Raw genomic sequence first — 19,545 nt, forward strand, 5'->3', positions numbered from 1 at the left:
CCAAGCTGGGCTCCCCAGCCCAGAGAGCCAGAACTGGGAAAGGTGCCCACAAAACATGTGGCTGTGAAAAGCAGCAGGGTTGCTGTCTGCCAGCAAGAGATGGCTGGAAATGCAGGCACCCTCTTAAAGGGCCAAAGCACAAAATTCTGTATGCAGCCACTCACCTTTGGCTCTGCCAGACAGTGGGCAGAGTGGACTGGAGCTGTGTGAGGAGAGTCCAGGGTTAGGGGCTTTGGAGGGTAGCCAAAATGTGCTGATTCATTCCCTTATGCTGCAGAGGACATTTTTCTCCGTGGATCTTTGCTATCCAGATGGTTTTTGCCTGCTGGAAGACCTCTTGCCCCACCCTGACAGTCAGACTGCAGGCAGAGGCAGATCTCTGGAGGCTTTGAGACTTTGCCTGATCTCCTTTCAGGCTCTGGGCTAAGAAAAGCAGACATTGGTGCCCATCGGTATTTTCCAAAGACACGCAGCCCCAGCAAAAGGAACCACAAGCTATGGATTGCTGCTAGGTCCAAACAGGGTACTCAGGGTCAGTAATCAACAACGTCTGACATTGTCCTGCACTAGAGATTGAGAGTTGTAGCAGATCTACCAAATACATAGATACAAACCCAAACCGGCTAAAATGAAAGACCTCTTGCCCCACCCTGTGGTCAATAGCCTGAGTAGCCTGAATAACAACTCCTAAATTAAAGAATAAGAGAATTCTCCAGAAGAAAAGCTAAATGAAATAGGGATAAGAAACTCCAAATATAGAGCTCAGAATAATGTTGGCAAAGATGCTCAACAGCATGAGAAGAGATACAGTAACTATGAAAAAAAAAACAATCGTCTGAAATGAATAATGACATAGCACTAAAAGAACACATTGGAAGGAATACACAGCAGATTAGAAGAAGTTGAAGATCAGATCAGTGAATTAGAAGACAGGGTAGGAAAGAAACCACTCAATCAGAGAACCAAAAAAACCCACAAAACAAAACAATTAAATAGGAGGACAGCTTAAGGGAGCTGTGGGAAAACAGGAAATATAACAATATTCATATAATAGGGAGAGAAGGAGAAGAAATCAAGGGATAGAGAATGTGTTTGACAAAATAATGGCAGAAACTTCCCTAACCTTGTGAAAGAGAAAGTTACATAAGTTTAGGAGGCACAAAGAGTCCCAAGCAAGAAGAACCCAAACACGCCCTCTCCCAGACACATCATAATTAAAATGCCAAATATTAAAGACAGAGAGAAAAGTAATTTGCTAGCTACAAAGGAGCTCCCATAAGGCTGACAGCTGATTTTTCATCAGAAACTCTACAGGCCAGAAGGGAATGGCATGAAGTATTCAATTTAATGAATAGCAAGGATCTGAAACCAAGATTAACATATCCAATAAGGCTATCATTCAAAATAGTTGGTGAAATAAAGAGCTTCCTAGACACAAAAGGCTAAGGAGTTTATCAGCACTTAATCAGCACTGCAAGGAATGCTGATGGGACTGCTGTAATGAGAAGAAAAGAGAAGGGGGGAGAGAGAGAGAGAGAGAGAGAGAGAGAGAGAGAGAGAGAGAGAGAGAGAGAGAGAGAGAGAAAGGGAGAAAGGGAGGGAGGGAGGGAGAGGGAAAGGGAGAAAGGGAGAAAGGGAGAAAGGGAGAGAGAAAGAGAAACACCCCAGAATACAGAATTAAAATGGTAATAAATAAGTACCTATCAATAATAACCTTAAATTTAAATGGGTTAAATGCTCCAAGCAAAAAAATATAGGGTAGCGGAATGAATAAAAAAAAATATGACCCAATTATTTGCTGTCTACAGGAGAGCCACCTTTGAACAAAAGACTCATACTGGATGAGAGTGAATGGATTAAAAGATATATCCATGCAAATGGGGGGGAAAAGCTCTAGTAGGAATACTCACATCTGACAAAATAGATTTTTAAAATGAAGGCCATCATAAGAGACAACAAAGATCACTACATAATATTAAAGGGATAGATACAATAAGAGGATATAATCCTGGCAAACATATGTACCCCAAATAGCAGCACCTAAATATATAAGAAAACTTCTAGAGGATTTTAAAGGAGAGATTGACAGCAATACAGTCATAGTATAGTACTTTAATACCCCCACTGACCTCACTGGATAGATCTTCCAGACAAAAACTTAACAAGGAAACAGTGACTAAATACATGGAGTCAGATGAATTTCATTGACATTTATGGAACACTTCATCCCAAAGCTGCAGAATCTACATTCTTCTCAAGTGCACATAGTTCATTCTCAAAGATAGATCACATGTTAGGACACAAAACAAATCTGTACAAGTTTAAGAAGATTGAAAGCATATCAAGTATCTTCTCAAATCACAGTGGAATTAAATTAGAAATCAACTGTAGTAAAAACAGTTAAAAACATTCAGACACATGGAGGCTAAATAACATGTTAATAAGCAATGAATGGGTTATCAAGGAGATCAAGAATTAAATAAAAAGATTCCTAAAAAACAAATGGAAATGAACACACAACAACCCAAAATCTCTGAGATGCAGCAAAAACAGTCCTGAGAGGGAAGTTCATAGCACTACAGGCCTATCTAAAAACACACACACACACACAAAAAAACAAACAAAAAAAAAACCACAAGAAAAATTAATTAAAGTATTTAATCTTACAATTTAAATAATTAGAAAGAGAACCACAAGAGAAACCCAGAGTACATAGAAGGAATGAAGTAATAAAGATTAGAGCAAAAATAAATGACATAAAATTTTAAAAAACATTGCAAAAAAATCAATGACCAAGAGCTGGTTCTTTGAAAAGATAAACAAGGTTGGTGAACTGTTAACAAGACTCATAAAAAAACAGAGAGAAGGCCCAAATAAAATCAGAAGTGAAAGAGGTGAACAACTAAACTAGAAATACAAAGGATTGTAAAAAAAAAAAACATTATGAACACTGTGCCAACAAATTAGACAGTGTGGGTGAAATGGATAAATTCCTAGAAGCATACAATCTTTCAAAACCGAATCAGGAAGAATCAGAAAACCGGAATAGACTCACAACTAATGAAATAGAAGCAGTAATAAAAAATCTCCCAGCAAACAAAAATCCTGAACTGAATGGCTTCCCAGGTGAATTTTACCAAACAAAGAAGATCTAACACCCATCCTTCTCAAACTAATTGCAAAAATTAAAAAGGAGGGAAGACTTCTAAGCTCTTTTTACAAGGCCGGTATTATCCTCATTCCAAAACCAGTTAAAAACACTACAAAGAAAGACAATTACAGGTCAATATCCCTGATGAACAATTCTCAACAAAATATTAGAGAAAAGGATCTGCCAATATGTTAAAGTGATCATACACCATGACCAGGTGGGATTTATTCTAAGGATGCAAAGCTGGCACAATATTCACCAATCATTAAATGTGATATAATAAGACATACTAAAAGAGAAAAAACATGATCATATCAATAGACGCAGGAAATATATTCAACACATTTCAGTATCCACTTTTTTTATTAAAAACTCAGCAGAGTGGGAATTTCACCACTCTTATTCAACATGTACTGGAAGTACTAGCCACTGTAATCAGACAATAGGTAATAAAAGACATCCAAATTGGAAAGGAGAAGGTAAAACTCATTATTTGCAGATGACATGATATTGTACATTGAAAACCCTGAAGGTTCCACCAAAAACTACTAGATTTAATAAATGAATTTGGCAATGTAGTGGCATACAAATTAACATCCCAAAATTGATGGTTTTTCATACTCCAATAAAGAATGCTTAGAAAGAGAAACTAAACCAATAATACCATTTACCATTGCAACAAAAAACTTAAGATACTTAGGAATAAACTTAACCAAGGAGGTAAAAGACTTGTACTAGGAAAACTGCAGGATATTGAAAGAAGACATAGAGGAAGATATAACAAGTGGAAGAATATACTGTGTTCATGGATTGGTAGAATTAGCATCATTAAAATGTCCATACTACCCAAAGCAATCCCTATTAAAGTACCAATAGTATATTTCACAGATCTAGAACAAACACTCCAAAAATTTATATGGAACCAAAAAAGACCCCAGATAGTCACAACAATCTTGAGAAAGAAGAATAAAGTTGGAGGGATCACAATTCCAGATATCAATTATACTACAAAGCCACCATAATCAAAACAGCCTGAAAATGGCACAAGAACAGGCATATAGATTAATGGAACAGAACATAGACCCCAGAAATTGACCCAAGCCATTATACTCAGTTAATATTTGACAAAGGAGGCTAAAATGGAGTCAAGATATTCTCTTCAATAGATGCTGTTGGGAAAATTGGACAGATACGTGCCACATTTGAAACTAGCCCACCAACTTATACCATACACAAGAATAAACTCAAAAAGGATAAAAGACAAATGTAAGTTGTGAAACCATAAAAATCTTAGAAGAAACCATAGGCAGCAAAAACTCAGACATCTTTTATAGCAATCTGTTTATGGATATATTTCCTAGGGCAGTGGTCGGCAAACTCACTAGTCAACATAGCCAAAGATCAACAGTACAATGATTGAAATTTCTTTTGAGAGTCAAATTTTTTAAACTTAAACTTTTTCTAATGCCACTTCTCAAAATAGATTCATCCAGGCCATGGTATTTTGTGAAAGAGCCACACTCAAGGGGCCAAAGAGCCGCATGTGCTCGAGAGCCGCAGTTTGCCAACCACGGTCCCAGGGCAAAGGAAACTAAGGATAAAATAAACAAATGGGACTACCTAACAATAAAAAGCTGCTATACAGCAAAAGAAACCACCAACAAATTGAAAAGGGTACCCACTATATGGGAGAACATATTTGGCAATGGTACAGCTGATAAATGGTTAATATCCAAACTATATAAGGAACTCATACAGTTTAACAAAAGGAAGACAATCCAATTAAGAAATGTGCAAAGAACCTAGATAGACACTTTTTCAAAGTGGATTTAAGATGGCCCAGAGACATGAAAAAAAAAATGCTCAAAGTCACTGATCAGTAGATAGATGCAAATTAAAAGGACAATGAGGTATCATCTCCCACCTGTCAGAATGGTTATCATCAACAAATGACAAGTGCTGGTGAGGATGTGGAGAAAAGAGATCTCTAGTACACAGCTGGTGGAAATGCAGACTGGTGCAGCCATTCTGGAAAACACAGGAATTTTCTCAAAAAGTATATATGGAATTGCCACTTGACCCAATGATCCCACTTTTAGTTATTACTTTTAGTTATTTAGTTATATCATAAGAGACCCAAAATACCAATCAAAAAGAATGTATACACCCCTGTGTTCATAGCAGCACATTTTACAATAGCTAAGTTCTGGAAATAGCCCAGGTGCCCATCAGTAGAAGAGTTGATAAAGTGGTGGTAAAAGAAAGACCTCTTACCCTTTGAGACAGCATGGAGGGATCTGAAGAATATTATGCTCAGTGAAATAAGCCAGTCATTCATACCTGGAATCTAATGAACAAAATAAACTGAGGATTATTACTGGTGAGATAGTGAGATCTCCAGTGTAGAAAAGCAAGAAAGACTTTATTGTCCACAAGAAAAATACACTTAGAGCAATGAAACAAGGAAGGGCATAGAAGAAGCAACAGGGGAGCCGAGCCTGGGCAGCTTTGGCTCACTGGGAAGTCAGAGAAAAGGGGGTCTTGGAGACAGGTTTAGGTATGAAGCCTTGGTGAAGCTGTTGCTGCCCAGTGCTCCCCTGGTTGCAAGTCTAGTGGGGTTCCTTGGAATTTAGGGGATGTATTCCTGTGGGGAATGAGAGGGAGAAGGGAATGGCACTGGTAGGCTCCTTGGAGGGAGAGCACCCTGGGATCTTTGTTTTCAGGGGTTTTAAAGGCTGGATATTTAGGGGAGGTCTTAGGGGAGGGTCAATAGAATATTCTTCAGCTTTATACTGATGTACCAAAATGATTCTTATTCTCTTCATTTGTCTGTCCTTGGTGTGGTTGGCAAGTGGACCTTAATTGGGTTTCTGTTACATCTCTCCCTGAGTAGGAAGATTTAAGTTACTACCTTCTGGTTGGGGAGGAGGAGTGCAAACCATTTACTTTTAGGTATTTTGGGTTCAGGGGAGTGTAGGAGTTCCTAGGTGGCTGCAAACTGCTCTTTAACTATCTTAGTTTCCCGATCCACTTGTCCTGGAATTTTCCTAGCTTTTTACTATGTTACGTCATGATGATATATAAAAAAGTATGATGTGTTAGGTGCTTTATACACAGTGCCTTATTTACTTTCAACATCTCTGTGGAGCCTGTGCTATTCTCTCTGTTCTACAGGTGAGAAAATGGAGGGGCAAAAACGTCATTGGTTTGTGCTGGTCCACACAGCTCCGCGTGATGGCACTGGGTCTGGACCCCAGGACTGCCTAACCCTCAGCCCTGTGCCGCTCTATTTCATAACTCCAAATTGCCTGATGGTGAAATGTCACCACAGAGAAGGCTCACTGGGGGAAAGCTGAGACTGGTGGTTTGATTTGTTGCAAAACATTAATGAAAATTACATGAGCGCCTTTGGAAGGAGGTGTTCTTGCTGCTCGCACTTCTGCTTCTGATGAATTGTGTCTGCGTGATATTGGAAAGTCAACCATAAACTGAAAGACGAAATATTATGTGTTCCCCGCCAAAAGTTTGTAGAGAAGATAAGAGACCTTTGGGTTTGTACTAGTGTTGAGGAATGCCCTCGAAGAGCTTGCTTAATATGAAACAACTCACTCAGAGATATCTTTTGCCCTCAGGGAACTGGCTTTGACTGGATGATAGAATGTTGGCAGTGGGGCAGTCTGAAGAGAAGGGAGCCATAACTGACAAAGAAATGAGGTCTGAAATTTTGGAAAGCACTATTCTGCGTGCATCATGAATTCCAGAGAGGGACATTTGCTCTAAGAGCCTGTTCAGCTGTGTGCTAGCCTAGAAAGCACCAGGTATTAGCATTTGTCACTGTTGTTGTGACTAAATGTCCAGCTCCTGACCTTCATTTATCAAGGTTAATTATCAGTATCTTGGCACTTGATTTGGCTGTTTGACTAGGCAGGCATGGCGTGGTTGGTCTGGGGGATGGAGGCTGAAGTCCTGACCTGGACTTGGTGGCACGTTCAGATAGAACTTTGAATCAGAGCTGACATTATATCCAAAAGATTTTTCTCCTTCTTGTGTACCTTAACTCCAGACTCCTAGATTGTGAAAACTGGAAGGGAAACCAACCTGGAGGGGAAATAAACCAACCGAGATTGGGAAAGCAACTCATTTTTTATGTCAGCCTACACTGAACATGTTCTCTGCGAGAGGCCGTGGGAACCGGGGATGAGCAAGGATTTGGATCTTGCCCGTCTGTACCGTTTGTACGGGATATAGAGTGTGCCTGGCCATCAGTCGTGCTGGGTGGATTTCACTCTCTTGAATCAGCGGATGAATGTACAAAAAGCAAAGCACACAATGTGATTAATGGCAAAACCTTTAAAAACCTGAAGTAAATTTGGCTGTTAGTCTGCAAGTCAGAGGAAGAAAAATCTGCCAAGTTTCAGAAAGACATACATTAGCCTCCGCAGGGAAAGAGGCCTCTAGTCAGCAGAAGGGGTAAGGCAGGCCTGGGCTGGAATGCAGGACCTCTGACTTAGCGCGGGAATCTCCATCCCTGTTGTCAAATGTATAGAATGTGATCAAACTTGCTTTTTTTTTTTAAAATATATTTTTTATTGATTTTTTTTTTTTTTAAAGAGAGGAAGGGAGAGGGACAGAGAGTTAGAAACATCGATGAGAGAGAAACACCGATCAGCTGCCTCCTGTACACCCCCCACTGGGGATGTGCCCACAACCAAGGCACACGCCCCCGACTGGAATCAAGCCTGGGGCCCTTGAGTCCACAGGCTGACACTCTATCCACTGAGCCAAACCAGTTACGGCTCAAGCTTGCTTTTTTATCCAAACTGTTTCTAAAGGCATATAGATGAATCTGCCTCAGGTCCAGCCCAAAAGAAAAAAAACAAACAAAAACCCAAAACCCTCCAGTGTAAATAAAATACATAAGCAAACTAAAATCAACAAGAAAAAAAAAAAATTCCTTTTTAATGGGATGTGTACTAACTTAAATGGAGAAAACCCCCGAGACTAAGTAGGCAGATCTACCAATTGGGTAAATTACGTATGTTAGTGTGGTTTAATCTGGAGGTAAGGACAAAGTCTATGAAATAGCCGGATTTGGTGTGCACGGTTATGCCATGTTTTCCAGGACAGTTTGCAGAAGGCCCTTCTCTCGGGGTACATCCTTTTTGGATAAGGGCAAGTAGGTGTGAGCTGCTGGGCCGACTCCAGCAGGTGATGTGTGTACTTTCTGCATCATAGATCAGAAGGTGGAGACATCACACTTGAACTTTACACTTGATTCAGTCCGAGAAGATGAGAGGTAAAGCCTCTTTGGAGACTCTGTAAGCAAGTTGCAAATTGGTGTTGTTGCAGGCTCAGGTCCGGGCTCAAGTGGGAGGCAACAGGTAGATGTGTCTCTCTCACATCCGTGTTTCTCTATGTCTGTACCCGTCTCTTCCACTCTCTCTAAAAGTCAATGGAAAAATATCCTCGGGTGAGGATTAATACAAATAAAACAACAACAACAACAAAAATTAACTTCATTCTGGACAAGTTAGAGGGCAGTTGGAGCTTAAACCATATCTTACTACTGAGAGCTACAAAACTGGCCCTTTATAAAGCATGTAAACTATACTTAATTGTCTTAAGTAAACTTTATTAAATTACTAGAGATCCGGTGCATGAATTCATGTACATTGAAAGGAAATTAGTTAGAAGAAAGTTTTTAGAGGCCAGGGAGGGATCCAGGGAGTGTCTGGACTGTCTTGCCCAGTCCCGATCGGCTGGACCTTAGCAGCAAGCTAACCTACCAGTTGGAGTATCTGCTCTCTAGTGGTCAGTGCATATCGTAGCATCTGGTCAGATAGTGGAACAAAAGGTCGGATACTTAGGCTTTTATTGTATAGGATTTTTTTTTTTTAATATGGGAAATGGTCAGATATATCATCAGACATGAACTAAGTGACTTCTTTTTATTTTATTTTATTTTATTTATTTATTTATTTATTTATTTATTTTTTCTATCACTATTTATCCCCTCTATGCCCTCTTCCACCTCTAACCCCCCCTCCCACCTCTAACCTTCCCCTGCCCCCGCCAACGTGACTTTTCATTATGGATACTTAGAAGCTTACAGTCCAGTAAGCAATAATACTCTGCTGGCCCTCTAACCCCAAGCAGGTCAGGCAAATTCTGATAGTGCCAGGTCACTGGCAACTTCCTGGCACATTCAGGTGCTTCTCTTCTGTGGCAGGAAGAACTCTGGTCGCCTCACTACCTCTGGGCACATGTCCATGACCATTTGGAGCAGACTCGGTCTGGATCATTCTTGACAGAATGAAAACTGGAGCCATCAGAGGAGTCAACGGGTTCCCCACATTGAATCTCCATTTAGCCTTAGCTGGATGCTGGGGCTTTGTGGCTGCTGGAAGAGCAGCTGCTGAGCCTTGATTCTTTAGGAATAGGAGTGAGATCGTGAATAAACACTGGTCTGGCCCCCGTGTTTGTATTTGTCAAATACTGAAAATAAACAGGAATCCTAAATTGGCGTGAATGCTGCCACCTGGCTTTCCTACCACCTCCCATTTGCAGCCCGAATCCAAGAGTAGCTGGGCAGAGGTCATCATCTGGGAGCAACCTGGCAGATGTCCGTGTGTGCTGGGTTTGGGGCTGAGGGAGGTGGGGCTCACGGGGGTTAGGCTGTTGATTCAGAGTGGTGATCTCAAAGGCTGCCGGGAGTGGTTCATGCTCCCTAGAATCTGGCTATCTACATTTTTTGTTTTCACATGTCAACATCCTGGTGTTGGAGGTGACAGATGTTTGCACTGGTGGGTAAGTTGTGCTCAGTGGGACCTCAGAGAGGGCAGACCTGGGCAGGCTGTGGGTGGGTGGTGAGAGCACTGAGCGATAGCCCCATCTTCTCTTTAGAATATTCAAAAATGATGTCTAAGGGTTTGTTTTCAAGAAAAAAAAGAGAAAAAAACAGGAGAGGGGCTTAGGAAACTAAGTCCTAACAAGGCTCATGATCTGATCTTTCTATAATTTTTCACTTGCTCTTCTGCCACCAGAATTGCCTGGTGGCTCGGTCACTTGGAGCCACTTGCAGAGCTGTTTTGGGAGGAGGACAACGACTGGCATGGATTTAGGAGAGAGGAGTGAGGCCATGAGTCCTGGGATCAAAAGAGAGCAGCCGTGGATTCAGGAGGGCGTTAGCGCTGAGAACTCAGAGGGGAGGGATATGGGGGCTGCTCATGTTAATCATCACGGATGCTGATAAAAACGACCTCAGTTAATCTTACACATCCGTGGGGTAGATTATCAGCCCCCTTTTACACAGAAGGAATGAGATGCAAGAGAGGTTATAGTGAAGCAGCTGGCGACTGCTGAGCAGAGGACTCAAATCTAGGCCACGGTGGCGGCATACACGCTGTCGTTTCTGCCAAGTTGCGGGTAGGGGGATGAGTAACCTTAATTTACTGGAATTTTGTTTTCTGTGAAGAGGACGGTTTTACTCGAGAGTTGAACATTCTCTCGCCATCCAAAGAGCACGCCTGCCCTAGGATGGCCCTTGGAGGTTTAGCCCAAACCGCCCATTGGAAAGCATGAGCAACCTGTGTGTGTGGGTTGCAAGGGGAGGGCGTGGAGTCATTGGCAAGCATTTTCCTATGGTGTGACTGTGACGGGCAGTGGTGCCACGGTAAGGTGGAAAGATACGCTTGCCGACTGCAACGTTATAAATAGGGAATGGCTACTTTGCTTGCCTGCTTCTTGGGTCATTTTGACAAATATTTGCTTAGTGAGTAACAGTGTGACACGGGTTCTGCTTAGCCGTGTGGTTTCTACTCACTTCTCCTGAGAAATGGAAGACCTTTTAGGCTTCCTCTGCTGCCAACCTGGTTATTTGTATAGGATTAGTGCTTGAGTTGGCATCACCGGTTGTTAGCATTTCCTTTGTTAACTACTTGGGTCTCTGAGAAACTCTGTGATGGTGGGAGGTTTATCAGACTTCCCTGGTAAAGCTCCTATAGCAAGCTTTTAAGCATATCTCTTCATAGATTGCAGATACTGAGTAGACTAAAGGCAAAGGGTAAGAGGAAATTTGATCGCCAATTCTGGGAAAGAGGTTGGAATTCTGGTCTCCCAAAGAACCTTTGAGACCAGACCATTAAGTGATTTCACTTTCAGTATGGCCAGGTGAGTTTGTTTGATCAGGATTCGGAGAGGCGGGAGGGTTGAGAAAGGGGAAAAAGCTTCAAAGGCAAATGGGGACAGGCTTCCAGAATGATTTAACTGGTTATTAGTCATTCCTTGCTCTTCCCTTAATTCTAGAAGTCCAGGGCTTCTCTCTCTCCGTTGGGTTTAAATCTTGTGTTAAAACTGGCTCCAGGAAAAATACCAGAAACAGACCGGGTTTGGGTGTGCTGCTTGCCTCATTCGGAGTGCTCAGGGCCAAGGCTGTGATTCCATTTCAGCTTCTCAAAGACGACAATGTGCTATTCATCTTTGTGTTTCTGGTTCAGTGCCATGACACCTAGTAGTTAAGCAATAAATGGTGAATGAATTCCAGAAGGATCTTGCTCTAAACTAACTTCATTCTAGCCCTAGCCCGTTTGGCTTAGTGGATGGAGTGTCTGCCCATGGACTGAAGAGTCCCAAGCTCATTCTGGTCAAAGGCAAGTAACTCGTACCCCAGTTGCAGACTTAATTTCTGGCTCTGGTCCAGGCTCATGTGGGAGGCAACCAGTCTATGTGTCTCTCTCACATCCGTGTTTCTCTCTGTCTCTACCTGTCTCTTCCACTCTCTCTAAAAGTCAATGGAGATATATCAAAATAAAACAAGAACAAAAACTCATTCTAGACAAGTTAGAGGGCAGTTTGAGCTTGAACCATACTGAGAGCTACAAAGCATATTAGAAGATCGGGTATGGATTGAATTCTCCTTATGCATCTTCCCAATTCATTTCTGTTCTCTGACTGTACAAACATTTCCATATAATTAAAACTAATGTGCATGTATTTGCTTGTGTTTTGCTTTTTTTCATTTATGTTTATCTAAAACTAATGTGTATATATTTGCTTGTGTAGCTATTTTTGGTTATCTTACAGAGATATATTTCTAGTTTCCATATATTTAACAAATGGTTTTATGGTGCTTCTGTTAAATGTCACAATGCTAGACTCTGGGTATGTGATAGTAAAAGGCTATTTATGGTCCTTCCCTCTTGGAGTTCATAGTTTATCAGGGAAGATAAAAAAAGGGCAAGCCTTCAAGAACAGAAGGAAGAATATGTCGGAAAGAGGGAACAGGTTGTGGAATGGCCCAGAGGTAAGAAAGAGTCTGCATGTTCAAAGAATAGAAAGAAGGCAGATGTGGTTGGTGCTCAGCAAATAGGGGCAAAGGGCACCTGGATTGAGGTGGAAGTAGTTGGGTCAGATCATACAAGACCTTTTTAAAGTGTGAACGTGTCAGGTTATTACTCACAGTACAATGGGAAGCAGAGTTACAATGTGGCTTGAATGACTGGTAGATTTTTTTTTTAAGGACCACTCTGGCATCTCCGTGGAGAATGGCTTATGGAAGCATAGAAGCAAAAGAGGGGTTGGAATCTTTTGCTGTGCAGGGGAGAGATGACGGTTCTGGGTTGGTGTCAGTGAAGATGGGGACCAATAGGTAGATGTCAAAGATTTTGGGGAGAGTTTACTGATGGTGATATATGGGGCAGGAGGGGTTGAAGAAAAGCAGTCATTTAGTTGAGTCTGTGGTGGTCTGATTACTTTGAAGGGAAAGACTGGGGGAGGAGTGGGTGGGATTGGGGAATCCAGAGTTTGGATGGGTGTTAGTAAGTTCGAGGTACCCATGATCGTGTCAGTTCTAGCCTTCATGCCTACGGTTTCTAATGGCCGCCTATCCGGTTGGCAGTGTGTTGAGCCATCCTCCTTGTTGGACGCTTGGATTGCTATCATTGCTCCTGCTGCAAGCAAGCAGCACTAATGAGCTGTCTGGGTGCAAACCAATTGCTTTTTCTCTTTGGGCTGTTCCCAAAGGTGAGGGGTATGTGAGGTGTAGTCCCCAAAGTGGAATTACTGGATCACAGGAAACAGTGATAAACAGCTTTATGGTTCTTGCTGAATATGTCCAGATCTTCTTTGGAAAGACTGGATGAAAGTGCCACCCACAAGCTATTAATGTGCCTTTTACCCCACAAGCCTGCCAGCATTGGAGCTTATTACTTTAATTTAGTTATGCTGCACAAATTTTGCATTCTAGTAGTTTCGAGGGATGTTGTAATTTATCCACGTGGTAATTACCTTCACTCACGTTGCCCTCTGTTCCCATTATATTTTTAAAACATACTTTTATTGATTTCAGAGAGGAAAGGCGGGGGGGAGATAGAAACATCAGTGATGAGAGAGAATTATTGATCTGCTGCCTTCTGCACACCCAGCATTGGGGATCGAGCTGGCAACTCCAGCACGTGCCCTGACCAGGAATCAAACTGTGACCTCCCGGTTCATAGATCCACCCTGAACCCCTGAGCCACGCCTGCCAAGCTGTCCCAACTATTGAGTGAAATTTATGTTAACCTCATTTGCATTAATTGTTGACATTTTCAGTTATAACTTTTTATTATCTGTGCATGCCATATACTTTTACATTCTAATTTGAATATTATATTTAATAACACCAAATTAGGTTAATATCCTTAGATCCATTCTATTTGTGTGGCAGCTGCTCAACTCTGCTTCTATAGTACTTTGAAGCAGCCTAAGCCATCCCTAAGAGAATGGGCATGGCTGTGTTCCAATAAAACTAAATTGATGGACACTGAAATTTGAATTTCAAGTAATTTTCTTGTGTCACAAAAATATTGTTCTTCTTTTGATCCCTCTCCCAACCCCCAACTATTTAAAATGTAAACAGCATTTTCAGTTTCTGGGCTATAAAAATGTAGGCAGCTGGCTGGCGCTTGCTCACCCATGTTTTAGACTCCAGAATCATTAACATCTTGTGGGACTGGATCAAAGAAACTCACTCTTTGGAAAATGCTTACTGAAATTCTGCCCCATTTGTCTAAGGTGTATTTATTAATAGTAAATCCTCTCTCCTCACGTGTGTTCTCTCATTTACTAGATATACTAAATTTATATATTTTATTAGGCTAATAGTCATCTGAGGATACTTTTTCCATTGATTTTTTTTTTTTTTTTGAGATGGAAGGGAGGAAGAAGAGAGAGACTTTGATTGATTGCCTCCCAAGGACCCCCTGTTGGGGATGGAGATCAAAAGAAGAGCAACCTTGCCCTGGTTGGTTTGGTTCAGTGGATAGAGCCTCCGCCTGAGGACTGAAGGGTCCTGGGTTTGATTTCAGTCAGGAGCACATGCCCGGGTTGTGGGCTCGATCCCCAGTAGGGGGCAGGGGGCATGCAGGAGGGAACTGATCAGTAGTGATTTTCTCTCATTATTGTTGTTTCTATCTCTCCCACCCTCTTCCTTCCTCTCTGAAATAAAACAAAAACAAAAACAAAAACATTTGTTTTTTATTTTGTTTTTAAAAGAAGAGCATCTTCAAATCCCAGACCCTCAATTGTGCAGGCCTACGCTCTAACCACTGAGCATGCTGGCCAGAGCCCAAGTTTATATATTTACTTATTTTTAAAAATATATTTTATTGATTTTTTTACAGAGAAGAAGGGAGAGAGATAGAGAGCTAGAAACGTCGATGAGAGAGAAACATCCACCAGCTGCCTCTTGCACACCCCCTACCGGGGATGTGCCCATAACCAACGTACATGTCCCTGACCGGAATCGAACCCGGGACCTTTCAGTCCGCAGACCGACGCTCTACCACTGAGCCAAACCGGTTTCGGCCCAAGTTTATATTTTAAATATGTTTTGAAATGACCCCAGGTTTGTCTTTTGCCTCGTTGTACAATCTGTATTTTTTTTGTTTTGTAGTATGCTCCAAGCCCCGTAAGGCATATGAACTTTTCAAGTCTGGAGTCTTTGATACATTTCTCAGGAAGTGAATATTTGCATTTTAATTGGGGCATTTAAAAAGATTGTCTAATCCCAAGAGAATGAAGTGAAAATATGGTGAAATGATAAATAGAAGGAGTGATAATTAAAATAATTAACATTACATCGTACTTACTTGCATTGCTCTTTGTCCTCTCTGCTTTTCCTGTAGTAACAATGAATTCTGAAAACCATCCTAAGGGAGTAGGTGTTACTAGTATCTTCATCATACTAATGAGGAAGAAGGCAGAGGCTGAGCCCCTTGCCCAGACCCCCCAGCCAGGACCTGGGAGAATGGGCCTGCTTAGCACACACCAGGCTAAAATGGGTTTTGTTTATACATTCATGCTGGAATTGCTGTCCTGGCTGGTGTCCTTAGTTTGTGTAAGGATTGCCTTGGTTTGTGTAAGGATTCTATAAATTCGTAGCAAGCACAGAAGAGAGTTTCGCCTAAACCTTTACCATTGTCTTGTTGACAAAATGGCTTTTGCATGTAGATGAGCGTCTTATTCTGTAGGAATGTCAGTTGCAGCGGGGGGAGGGGGGGGGCACGGACGGAGATGAAGGTCTGTGGTCCATGGATGGAATGCTGAGTGCTCCCTCCTCTGCATTGCAGGTTCCAGGCAAGACAGCATCTGGGTGAAGCCCTGCCCTTTTTTTTTTTCCTTTCCCCTGTTCCCCTAAGCTTGCCTCCTTCCAGTCCTAAAGTCAGCACTTTCTAGCTTTGGCTTTGTCTGTATTTGTAGCTTTAACAACAGTCCCTGCCTTTGCCCTAGCAACAGAAGACTTTTACATCAGAACAGATAGTAGGGAATAAATGCAAGAGCCAATCCAATTGATATAGCATTCCTGGGAGCACATCTGTCTGTGTGCTTTGCGGAAGCTCTGCCCTTGGTGCTTTCCTCTTCATCCGTTCTTTCTCTCCCTTCAAATCTAGAGAAGCCCCAACCGTCAGTGCCTTGCTATTACGAATTTAATGTGATGCTCAAAATAAAATGGTCAGAAATTCTGGGAGTGCCTAGCTCTGCCTGGCTTTTCTGCCTTTTGATCATCTGGTAGTAGCATGTTTTACAGTCACCATCTCTGGAATAGGTCTTGGTTGCTTTATCTTTGTGATAATATCCACAATAACTGGGATTTTTTTCTTAAAATACTAGTTTTATGCAGCATTAAAATTTTTTCTATGTTAAACTCAAAGTCTTCCCGCTTGTCCATTATGAATAGACAAAAGTTTATCACTGCTTTCAGTTTGTGTTTTTTTTTCGTTAAAAATGACTGCAATTTGATAGGGAACAAGAATGACATAAGTATGTTATTCTTGTACACTGCAAGGAAAAATTTCCCCATTTGTCTGAAGGATGAAGTCATGGGATAAGAATTGGTAAAGATAAGTTGGCACCCATGTTCTAACATGTATTAGTATATGTGGGTGTGTCTTGTCTTTAGTCAGATCCATCTCTGTGCCGTCAAGTAGAAGCGACAGGTGTGTTGTGTGTGGGTCACTATAGTGAGAGTGAAGACCCTGGAAGTATGTATGCCTTGTCATTTCAGAGCTACCTCTTCCCTCCTTTGAAATTTGCTTTGTTAGTTTTTAATCTACTCAATACATATTTATAGTGTTCCCATATCCCATACAGTTTGGGATGGTACACTGATATTTGCTCATTTATCTGTTATGGTTGGTGAAGTATGTTCTTTTATCTGTGAATAAAAGAACCAAATAACCAAAGTTAAAAGTAGGAGAGAACATCAGTAACTTCTGGAAAACAATCTCATGATCCTGCTTATAATTTTAAGCATCAAATTAGTATAATGCTTTTTTTTTTTTTTTTTTTTTTTGAGGGGGTATGTTTTAAATTCTTCATTACATTTGCTTGTCATCTTAAGTACCATGATGAGCATAATGGCTTTTGAGCCAGTTGTGATTCTGTGCAAACAGAGCGATATCCTCCGGATCTTTGGAGGCGAAACCATCTGCCCTTACTGAGTGCCAGATGACTTTACCTCTTGAGTTTTTGTGAGTACATGGTGGAGGCTTTTTGCGTTTCTCGCAGTTTCTCCACTGCTTCTAGTTATTCATGGTCTGTGAGTCCATTCCTTCATCTAGCCCACAAACACTTGTCAGGTAAACCATGAACTGGGTACTTGTTGCATCCACATGTCAAATAGACACTATCCTTGTCCTCCTGGAGCTTGTGGCTCAGAGGGGAAGGTACCACAAATGGAAAAATCCCTCACTACAAAATTATGGTAGTCATGTAGGGGAACGCAGAATGAGGGGAGGCAGTGAGCCCTAGCTTAAGTTGATGGAGAGGAGGGCAAGGATGGCCTTTCAAAGGATGTCCTATCTCTGTAAAAGATACTGCATTTCTAAGTCATGTACTGTGGAAAGCCATTGAGAGTTTTAAGCAGGGGATGAAAATATCAGATAGAGTGGGTATCGAATGGCAATCAGAAGCTCAGAATCATTTCTAGACTCTAAAAGAAGCCTAAGACTCCTGTCCCTGCATTTTTAGACATTTCTTTTGACCCATTAGTGAAGTCTCAGCAGACTTTTTTCCTAAAGAGGTCAGGTAGTAAATATTCTGAGTTTGCGGGCCATATAGTCTCTATTGCAGTTCTCCAGCCCTGCCATGGTAGCGTGAAAGCAGCCATGTGCAATGGCCAAATGACTGTCTGGGTTCCAATAAAACTTGTAAGTGGTGTGCGGGATTCAGTTTGCTGACCCTTGGCTCGGAGGATGCTTTCTTTATCATTTTGGTGATCCTCATTTTGAGGTGGTTGAGCAAGGGAGGAAATGCCATCTCCGTGGTTGTCCCTGGCCTCAAGCTGCTTGTAATCATTATGGGAAGATAAATACATACACTTACGAGGCCATCAGCAAACAGGACAAGACAGTATGTAATTAGGCACCTAAATGACAAACAGAAACAGGAAATGGGGTGAAAAGTTTGCTCATCTGCTTGGGATCTGGGTGACTAGGAAATGTCACGGCTTCATGGAGAATGTGGAACCTGACAATCGCTGACACCTCGGAGGCTGGAGTTGACTTAGTCCAACCTGCTAATTTTACAAGCAAGTAAAACCGGGTCTAACTGACCTAAGGGCAGGGTCTGGACAAGAACCAGGTCTAACTGATCTTAGTCTTCTGTCTTCTACAGCTTTGCCCAGCGATTCTTTCTGCTTTAGATCTGGGCCTCCCACAGGCTGAAAAACATATATGGTATAATGTTAATTCTATATCATATTAATACTAAGTCATATTAGTAGGGAGGAGGAAGAATGAAGGTTCCAAGTTATGGGTGTACAGAGCCTTCTTTTGTCCCTGAACCAAAGTGGTTCTTAAGAGCCTGAGAGCAAGGTGGCTATCGCTGTCATTTGTAGAAAGAAAGAAAGAGAGAGAGAGAGAGAGAGAGAGAGAGAGAGAGAGAGAGAGAGAGGAAGGGAAAAGGAAGGAAAGGAAGGAAGGAAAGGAAGGAAGGAAGAAAGGGAAGGAAGGAGAAAAGAGAAATGGCTGGGGAGTGGGAAGTGAAGGAGGGGAATACAGAATACAGAAAATGTGTGCATACACTGACAAGGAGTAAGAGGCAATCTATGTGTGACATATTCAGTAGGAAGTACCTCTAAAAGAAACCAGATGCACGCTGCCGAAGAGAACTTGATCATTCTAAAGAATGAAGCAGTCTGTATGTTCTGACATGGAGCGAGTTCAGTGATGCAGTGTGAGAAGAATGACAAAATCAAATCACAGTGCACTCTGTATGGCGTGTCTCCTTTAGGTGAAACTGAAGCAGCCAGGTTCAAGTACGGATGCATGTGTTGTGTGTAAATGCTCACGAAGGGTCTGGAAAGGTGTGCGCCAAACTTAACAGCGAGCTTCTCTAGGGATGGGTGGATATGAACGGATACTTAAACATTTTATTCCATTTTGTAGTTGTTAGAATGATTATGAGAATGCTTATCATGAAAATAATGATGAAGTAAGAATAATATTTAAGCAAGGGAACGGGCCAGGTTAGGAAAGAGGAGAAGAAGGGAGGGGCTCTCATAGTGAACTCGGGCTGTTTCCAAAGTGTTTCTCAGAATCAGAGGAAATTCAAATCAGAGTGTTCGGCCCTTGGTTCAGGGGGTTGCAAAAGTTGGATCAGAATCCCTTGGCAAGCTTAAAGACAAAACACATTCCTGGCCCACATGATCTCAGGTGATGGCACTGAGGCTGTGAATTTTTGCAAAAGCTGCTTCCTAGGTCATTTTGATGCTGCACTGGAGGCCTGGGCTTTGGGGAACCTCTAAATCAGTCTCCCTGCTCCTGCAAAGTGAGAGAATGAACTCTGTTGACCAGGCAGAACCCAACCGTGGGTGTTCACTTTCCCGTGACGGTGTCTCCCGGCTCCAGTGTTTC

At 41.8% G+C, this 19,545-nt stretch overlaps 1 protein-coding gene across 3 annotated transcripts in view; it reads left to right on the plus strand.

Annotated features, from left to right (window-relative positions):
• The window catches only part of TNFRSF21 (TNF receptor superfamily member 21), a 72,794-nt gene that overhangs the window by 2,780 nt on the left and 50,469 nt on the right, over positions 1 to 19,545 (plus strand). Inside the window, exon 2 of one of the 3 annotated variants that reach the window (XM_045573295.1) lies at positions 2,800 to 2,802. The exons of 1 other annotated variant lie outside the window; for it this stretch is intronic. In XM_045573295.1, coding sequence (XP_045429251.1) covers positions 2,800 to 2,802 — 3 coding nt within the window. Of the gene's footprint in view, positions 1 to 2,799; positions 2,803 to 12,257; positions 12,453 to 19,545 lie in introns of those variants that run through there. One more of the 3 variants, XM_036413849.2, reaches the window with a different exon arrangement.

This window comes from Pipistrellus kuhlii, unplaced genomic scaffold (assembly GCF_014108245.1).
Source record: "Pipistrellus kuhlii isolate mPipKuh1 unplaced genomic scaffold, mPipKuh1.p scaffold_m20_p_5, whole genome shotgun sequence".
Taxonomy (NCBI): domain Eukaryota; kingdom Metazoa; phylum Chordata; class Mammalia; order Chiroptera; family Vespertilionidae; genus Pipistrellus; species Pipistrellus kuhlii.